General features: G+C 56.6%; 1 protein-coding gene across 1 annotated transcript; it reads left to right on the plus strand.

Annotated features, from left to right (window-relative positions):
* The first annotated feature begins 257 nt into the window (after nt 1-257).
* On the plus strand, nt 258-7,499 carry MAVS (mitochondrial antiviral signaling protein). Its single transcript, XM_058024268.1, has 7 exons — nt 258-287; nt 918-1,047; nt 1,158-1,338; nt 1,651-1,868; nt 2,216-2,780; nt 3,929-4,083; nt 4,610-7,499. The coding sequence occupies exons 2-7, from the start codon at nt 931-933 to the stop codon at nt 5,243-5,245; spliced, it is 1,872 nt and encodes a 623-aa protein (XP_057880251.1). The 5' UTR covers nt 258-287; nt 918-930; the 3' UTR covers nt 5,246-7,499.
* The last annotated feature ends 977 nt before the right edge of the window (nt 7,500-8,476 follow it).

The following is an 8,476-nucleotide window of genomic DNA, read 5'->3' on the forward strand; positions in this document are numbered from 1 at the left end:
TCCATGGTCTCCCTGTCCCCGTTCCAGGATCTGTCCCCGCTCCAGGAATTCCATTTCCCCGCTCCAGGATCTTCCAGTCCCGCTCCATGCTCTCCCTGTCCCCTCTCCAGGATCTGTCCCCTCTCCATGCCCTCCCTGTCCCCAGACACCCGGAACCGGTCACACCCCCTGTCAATCACTACCTGTCAATCACCGTGACGGGCGTGCGCCACAGCCAATCAGCGGCGGACGCGACGCAAAGGGGGCGGGACCATAGCGTGCCGGGCGCGCGGCGGCGGCGGGCGCAGGTGAGGGGCCCTCAGGGGCCGTGAGGGCGGCGGGGAGGGGACACCGGGGCCGCACTGACCCCTGCGGCCGCCACGGCCCTGGCCGCCACCGCCGGCCGCTCTGCCAGGCGGATCTGCGAGCGGAGAACCTCCCGGAGCTCCCCCGGGGGCTGAAGGTCGCGCTGAGGGCGGGGGGGCCCCCGCCGTGAGGGCGCGCAGAGCCGCGTCGCGGCCTGCGGGCCGCTGTTCCCTGTGGGAAGGAGCCCTGTGCTTTCCCCTTTGGTTTTCCCTTTGCTTGTGCGAGATTCCCGCCCTGGCCTCTGGCGCTTGTCTTGGCCGTGCCGCTTTGTTTTTCCTTGTCGCCTGTCGTGACCCTGCCGCCAGGCCAGCCCCCAACCCGCCGGCGGAATCCAAACAACCAGAGTGGGAATAAACACGGCCTGGGCAATGATAGAAATAAGCGAGGTTTATGGAAGCGAAGCTGAGCGTTGAGCTTAAACCCACACGAATTTTCTGTGCGTGATTTCCGACAGGATTTCCCCTGTCTCATCGCAGTGTCGGTGCCAGGGCACGGGTGCCTGCCCGAGCTTCTGAGACAGCCTGAGGCTCACCCGCAGCCTGTGCTCACCCGCAGCCTCTGTCCCTCCGCAGGTGCTGAGCCACGATGGGTTTGGCTGAGGACAAAGTGTACATCCACATTACGGGAAACCTCAAGAAGTTCAGCACTATCCGAGTGGCGTCGCTGGCCAATTCCCTGACCTGCCTGGTCGATTCTGACAGAGTAATTTCCTGTTTGCCTGAGCTCTGCCAGGCTCCTTCCCCAAGGACAACATAGAGCTGTCTTACTTCTAAACCAGACCCTCTCTTAGATACCCTGTATGTTTTTCCTAGGAGGAACTCCTGGCCCGGGAGGAGACACGGGGCAACCAGGCAGCCGTGTTTAGGTTCTATCAGCACCTGAGGTGCCGCAGGGGCTGGGTGCAGGATCTCATCCAGGCACTGCACCACAACAACGCAGGGCACTTGGCTGATGAGCTGCAGGAAATCTATGATGCCTGGCAACCTCGACCTCGTATGTAGCCTCGTCCTTCCTGGGTGTGTCCTGTGGGGTGCTGGAGATGGGGGCATGAAGTTGTCTCTGTGCCTGCCTCAGTTTCCCAGGGTGCTGGAGGTGTCTGTGACTGTCCCAGGGATGTCCTTCACTGTGGTGACATGTCTGAGGATGACAGATCCATGTTTGAAAGCGGCTGAGGGAAGATGGAAAGATGAACAAAGGGGTGCTGTGGGCTTGGCTGATGTGGGGACAGAGCAGGGACTGTCTCAGTGTCACACTTATCCTCTGCTTCCTCAGCTTTTCCTGCAATGATCCACTTGTCTCTTCCAGGTTCCTCAGCTCCTGCTGCTGCCCCCTCCCTTCCCAGTGATGCCCATCCCAGGCCCTCCTCCACCAGTGCCCAGACACCACCCCGGGGGCCAAATTCTGCCCCGCTGGCTGGGCAGCCACGCCGAGACCTGGCCACTGGTGACCATCCCCCTGTCCTGCCCAGCGCTGGCACCACCACGAGCACGGAGCTGGAGGCCAGAGTGCCTGTGCAGGAATCGGTGAGCAGGGCACAGGTTGGATGGGGACACAAAGATCCCTTTTGGCCCTTTGGATTAGGTATGGGGAGCCTGTGGTGGGGCCAGGGCCAGCCAAAGCAGCCCCTCACTGCTGATCTCTGCTGCATCTGGTAGCTTACAGCTCATATATGGCCCTGTAACTGAATGCCAGGGGCATTCCATTCCATGGGGAGAGTGCAGGTTCTGCTTTGCCAGTCCAGGCTTCTCTCCACAGCCCCCAACCCCTGGGTGGGTCCCAAAGAGAGACCCCAGACCCCCTTCAGAACCAGCCTCATGGGTGTCCCAAACCCCCTCATCCCAGTGATTTAACACATCTCATTTCCTTCCAGCTCCCCAAAAAGCTCCTGGAGCCAGAGAGTCCCCAGCCGGTTCCACCTGGGAGCCAAGTCCATGGCGGAGCGAGCGGCGGGCACAGCGCAGAGGGGAATCTCTCCCACCCCGCCGGGGCCGTGCCAGTGTCACCAGGGACACCCGGGGTGGCTGTGCCACCAGCAGTGTCCCCAGAGCAGGGCCGGGACTGGCTGAGCCGCCGGCCGGTGTGTGTGGACAATGGGTTTTTTGGGAATGCCAACCACCTGCACCGCGGCGCGCCCGGCCTGGGCCTGGGCAGGGCTGCTCCAGCCAGGGATGCGGGTGCCACTCACAGCCCTGGGCAGCCCAGGAACGAGCCTGAAGAGAGCTCAGATGTCTTCACAGAGTCACCACCGAGCCTGGAGGGGGCCACTCGTGCTGTGCCCCCAAACCCAGTGCCAACAAAGCAGCCTGTGCCAAGCTGTGGGCAGGGTGAGCCCACGGGAAGCTTCGTGGATGTGCGCAGCCCCCTCCTCATCCAGGAGCAGTTTGATGTGGAGAAGAAGCGGGTGGGGACGCTGCCACAGCACCCAGGGAGTGCAGGTGGGTGTCCCTCCTGGCAGAACCAGGCAGCCACCGGGGAGCAGGAGGTGCTGCTGAGAGCCCCTCACTGCAAGAGTGTTCCAGAGATGGGAATGGAGCTGGGAGGGCTCTAGAGCATAAGTCTGATGAGGAGCAGCTCAGGAAGATGGGAGAGCTCAGTCTGGAGAAAAGGAGGTTTGGGAGAGACCTTCTTGCTCTCTACAACTCCCTGACAGGAAGGTGGAGCAGGGCGGAGATGTAACAGGCAACAGGATGAGAGGAAAATTGTGTCATGGGAGGTTTAGGTTGGATAGGAAGGAAAATTTCTTTTTGGAAGAGGTTGTCAAGCACTAGAATAAGCTGTCCAGGCCAGCCAGTGGTAGTCACCATCCCTGGAGGGATTTAGAAGGTGTTTGGATGTGGCATTTGGGGACAGGGGTTAATGGTGGCCTTGGCAGTGCTGGGGGAATGATTGGAGTGGAGTGGAGTGGAGTGAAGTGGAGTGGAGTGGAATGGAATGGAATGGAATGGAATGGAATGGAATGGAATGGAATGGAATGGAATAGAATAGAATAGAATAGAATAGAATAGAATAGAATAGAATAGAATAGAATAGAATAGAATAGAATAGAATAGAATATTTTGTTTGGAAGGAACCCACAATGGCCATCTCATCCATCTGCATTTTAATTTTGGCAGTTTGGGAGCAGCTTTGAGGTGTGAAAGTTCTCCCCCTGGTTTGCAGAGATCTTTGTATGCATGTGGGGCAATTTTAGCATCTCCTACATCACTCACCTTTGGGCATCTTAGAATCAGGATAAAGCCCTGTCCTCCACACCAGGGTCTTGGGGTGGGAAAAGAGACACCCAGCTCTTCCAGCCCTTTCCATTCTGCCATGTGGGGTCAGCACCTCCTGGCTGGGGGCACATGGAGTTTCAGGAGCCTTAAAAGCCTCTGTTTGCCTTGGTGCCCTCCCTGCAGGAGTGACCTGCAGCTGCAGGGAAAGCTCAGGTGCCACAGCAGAGCCAGAGCACTGGGCCCTGCTCCCTGTGCCACCCCCTCAGCTTGGGGACTGTCCTGTCACAGCTCCCTTGAGGAAGGACAAATCAGCAAATGTCACCTTTTAGGCCCCCTGCTTAACACAACACGTTTTATTTTCTCCCTGACAGGTGCTTCAGTGGAAACAGCTCCCCTGGGTGCCACCCCTGTGCCCAGAGCCACTGTCCCATCCCGTGACAGCTCTGTGAAGTCTCTTACGCAAGAGAAGAAGCTGCCTGTTGGGAACAGAGCCAGCAGCACCCCCTGTGTGCCAGCCAGGGAGAAAGTAGGTGACCTTTCCTCTGGCCACTTGCACTTCACTCCTGTCCTTGTGCACTCCCAGGGGTCAGGAGATTTTCTGTTGCAGTGTCACACTGGTGACAAGTTTATTCAGGGATTTTTAACCCCCACTGTGGTGTTTATGTTACCATCCACACACATTGTGTGGTGGAGCATGGGAGAAGGGGGCCAAACTCTGTTGGGCTTTGACTCCTTACCCTGCCAGTCACTCTTCTGGCTTCCAGGTGCTGTTTTCCACTGTTCTTCCTTCCTCCCTCCTTCACCTCCCTGTTCCCTGTGACCCAACCCGTGGGGACTGTGTTCAAGTGGCTTTGTTGGGACCTGTGTCCCCAAGCCCAGGCCGTTGGGTGCTCCCCTTGACCCCCAGCCCCTCTCTTGTCTCCCAAGGGTGCTCCCAGCCCCTCTCTTGTCTCCCAAAGGTGCTCCCAGCCCCTCTCTTGTCTCCCAAAGGTGCTCCCAGCCCCTCTCTTGTCTCCCAAAGGTGCTCCCAGCCCCTCTCTTGTCTCCCAAAGGTGCTCCCAGCCTCGGCAGGCCCAGTCCTGGGCACAGCTGTGGTGGGTGGCTCCGAAGGCGCGGCTGGGAGATCGGCTTTCCGGGTGAGCTGTGCCACGAGCATCTGGGCACCTCAGAGTGATGAGGAGAAGGAAGAGGAGCTCAGCAAGCCAGATGTCCTCATGTCCACGCCTGGGGGCAGCCCAGAGGTGGCCAGCAGACACCCGAGCTCTCAGGAGCCCAGCAACCCCTCCAGCAGCCTTGGCCTCAGCAGCGACCCAATCCTGGTGAGCAGGGATAGCCTGAGCTCAGGAGCAGCGCTGCCCAGAGTCTCCTCAGTTCCTGCAGGCCCCAGAGCAAAGGAGGCACCTGGAGCAAGGAGAGACTCCTGTCCTGCTCCAGGCTGGGACAGCAGCTCCCTGGGCACCCACGAGCTCCGTGTGGATCATCACCCCAGCGTCCAGCTTGGAGCCGGCAGCCACGGGGTCACTCCTCTTGGAAGCTCCGTGAATTCCAGCTCTGGCAGTGCCACCAGCTCCCCTCAGGGCAGAGCCCCAAAGGGGGACAGCAGTGGCCTGTCCCTGCTGTACATCCTGCCAGCTGTGGGTGTCATTTCTGCCGTGGCGTTCGCCGTGTACGCCCGGCTGCGGAAATAGCGATGGGACACCCCGACAGTGACACAGCCAGGGGTTCCTCTGGCAACAGGATTTTGGCCAATGCATTTGAAGCCTGAAGAGTAGCAAAGGGCAGTAGGGGCGTTGTTAAATCTTTTTCTGGAAGGTTCTGCTGGAAGAGGCCTTGGTACATGATGCTGTTGGGTTTGGGTCCGTTCCCTCCCGTTTCCCAGCCATCTTCTTGGCTGTAGCCTTCTCTTTTTACAGCCCTCAGGGAGAAGATCTCGCTCCAAAATGTTCCATTGAGTCAAAAAGAAAAGCACTTATGGTGATTCTCCGTGTCTTGTTTGGTCCCAGGAAGTCTCAGGGAAACTGGTGATCCAAAGGGTGACCTCCAGGTCCTTTGTGCAATGCAGCCAGGAGAGGTGGTGCAGGTATCCTGTAACAGCAGAGCTGATTTTCTTGGCTCTGCTCATCTTGGCTTGAAAATGTGCCCAAGGGTGGGTGCAGCAGCCTCCACTGGACATCTCATGTTCAGTTTGCCTTACTTGGTGTCTCTGGCTCTGCTGCTCCTTCTGGGATTGTTTCATGTAGTACTGACCCTGGGGATAAACACGAGGGTCAGGAAAGAGCTGCATCTAACAAGCATTATCAAGGATCAGCCTCATTTCACCCCCTCCAAGCAGAGAAAGGGGTTTCTGATTTAAGAGGAATGTTTCAGGCAATGCCAACTTCAAGCAGACTTGGTCCCACAGAAAGTTGCTGGGTGTCTTTGATTTTTAGGCTGGATTTTTGGAGTTTGGAAGGGTGGATGGAGTTCCTGATACCTGTTGTTGTGGGGTATAGGAACCTTCTGCCCAGGCTGGGACACAAACAGGATCAACAGCAGGGAGGCCACAGCAGAGTCTGAGATGCTCTGGGCTGTGGGGAGACCTTGGAGCACCTTCCAGTGTCTAAAGGGCTTGGATCAGACTGGTCCTGGGGGAGGTGTCCCTGCCCATGGCAGAGGGCTGGGATGAGATGTTCATTGATGGCCCTTCCCACCCCAACCATTCTGTGATTCTAAAATACAGTGAAGCAGGGAGGCAGCAACAGCTTGGAATAATGACATTGCTCCAGGCTGCTCCAAGCCCTATTCAGCTTGGCCTTGAACTGTTCCAGGGATGGAGCAGCCACACCTGTGTCAGTGCCTCACCACCCTCACAGGGAAGAATTTCTTCCCAGTATGCCATATCCCTGCCCTCTGACAGTGGGAGCCATTCCCCTTTGTGCTGTCCCTCCAGGTCCTTGTCCAAAGTCCTTGTCCAGCTCTCTTGTAGCCCTTTTAAGTACTGGAAGGTGCTGGAAGGTCTCTCTGAGTGTTCTCCAGGCTGAGAACTCCCAGGTCCCAGAGCAGAGGGCTCAGTCCTGTGGCCTCACTGCAGCAGCTTCACATCCTTATGTTGGACACAGCACTGCAGGTGGGCTCTCAGCAGAGCAGAGCAGAGCAGAGCAGAGGAGCAGAATCACTTCCCTCATCCCACTAACTTGTTCATGCTAAATGAGTTCCCAAAATCCTCTCTTCCTGCTGGCAGGGAGCTCAGCCCATCACACCCAGAGCTTGGCCTGTGGTGGGAAAGGTCACTCAGCCCTCAGTGGCTGCTCCTCCCTCCCCATAGTTCCCTTCTGCCCAGAAATCCAGGAAGTGCCTCCACGAACCAAGGCCATCCAGTAGATGTAGGAGGGAGGTGCTGCTGTGCTGTGTCAGGGCTGCTTTCCAGAACAGCTCCAGGTGTTCATTCCTTGCTCAGTGCCTGCTGCTGAAGGAGGCAGGGACAATCCTTTAAACACACCCAGCCCCCTCTGCCAGGAGAGGGATGTGGGGCTGCTCTTCCCATCACAGATGAAATGGTTTTCACTCCCTGACAGGAGGGCCTTGCCTTCTGCACACTTTCTGTAATTCAGGGCAGATCCATGAGATCCCAAACCAGCCTCATCCATACCAAGGCTCTCTTCTCTGATGCTTTACTTGCCTGTGCAATTCTTCCCATGTTTTTCCATACATTTAAGCAACAGCTTGTATGCTTTGCCTTTTCATGTTGGGTTCCTCTTGTGGAACAGCTGGTTTGTCACCACCTCACACTGGGGAAAGCAGTTCAGATTGCTGCTGTGAAGTGCCAGGATTTTCACAGTTGTTATGTAGCACTTTAAAGCCTCATTGGCAGGAGATGGTGCAGGAGGGAGCTGTGTCCCAGCACATCTTTTACTAACAGGCTAAAAAGCCTTTTACTAACTATAATAAATTGGTTTGATGCTTCACACTTGCCTTGTTGTGATTTGTGGGACGAAGAGCAGGAGGTTGGTGATGCTGTGGCTGGAGGCAATGCTCTGAAGGGCTCTGTTGGCAGTGACACTGAGAGACTGAGGTGACAGGAGGAGGTGACAGGGTTCAGGGTTCCAGAGCTCATTTTGGAGCAAGCACCTGGTCCAGAGGATGCCCATCATGGCAGGTTTTCATGCTGGTGGTTGGATGCCCAGGGTGAAAACAGGGAAGGTAGTTCCTGAGGCAGTGAAGAGCTGAGCTGCACAGGTCAGGATGTTGTCATCAAGGAGGAACTGGGCTGTCACAGTTGAGATGGCCGTGATACACAGAGTGTCACATATAATTCCAGAAGGCTTTAAGCATTTACCCATAGAGAGTAACACCAAGGCTGCATCTGCCCTCCTTGTTCTTTAGCCCAACTTTTACACCCCTCATGTTGATGCATTGCACCTGTGTGCCTCTGTTCCCTGTGTGATTGCTCAGTTCAGCTCAGCACTCCTGATTTTCAGTGCTGTTCACCTGCTTTTCACAGCTGTACCCATTGGGGGTGAGGCTGGCCACAGCCTCCCTCATGATTACCACACACTGTGTGCCTCCACTGGGAAAATTCTGAGAACTGCACCAAGCATCTGCAAAGTTCAAGGGTGAAACAGAGGCACAAGGAGCTGAGGCTGGAAGAGAAGGGAGTGGATGTAACCAGGTGGACACTGCACAGATGTGTGCTGAGCAGCCAGGATGCTGCTTTATTCATTACCCAGGTTTTCTGCTTGAATTCTGGGATCCTGCCCAGAAAATGGGCACCTTCTCCATGCTCAGCCACCTCAGCCACTCTGGGTTCAGCTCTGGAGCTGCTGCTCCTCTTTTCTTGTGCCCTGAACAGCTCTGACCTGCACAACAGAGGCACCAACATCCTCAAACCAGTGCTCACCCCCTGTGTGCTGTCTGGGGACAAACAGGGAGCTTTTGGGAGG

Source organism: Melospiza georgiana, chromosome 5 (assembly GCF_028018845.1).
Source record: "Melospiza georgiana isolate bMelGeo1 chromosome 5, bMelGeo1.pri, whole genome shotgun sequence".
In the NCBI taxonomy this organism is placed as follows: Eukaryota; Metazoa; Chordata; class Aves; order Passeriformes; family Passerellidae; genus Melospiza; species Melospiza georgiana.

Coding starts and splice junctions, on each gene's coding strand:
- MAVS (XM_058024268.1), top strand. CDS start 931: ATGGGTTTGGCTGAGGACAAAGTGTACATCCACATTACGGGAAACCTC. Junction 1,048..1,157: donor GCCTGGTCGATTCTGACAGA/GTAATTTCCTGT, acceptor TGTTTTTCCTAG/GAGGAACTCCTGGCCCGGGA. Junction 2,781..3,928: donor ACAGCACCCAGGGAGTGCAG/GTGGGTGTCCCT, acceptor TCTCCCTGACAG/GTGCTTCAGTGGAAACAGCT.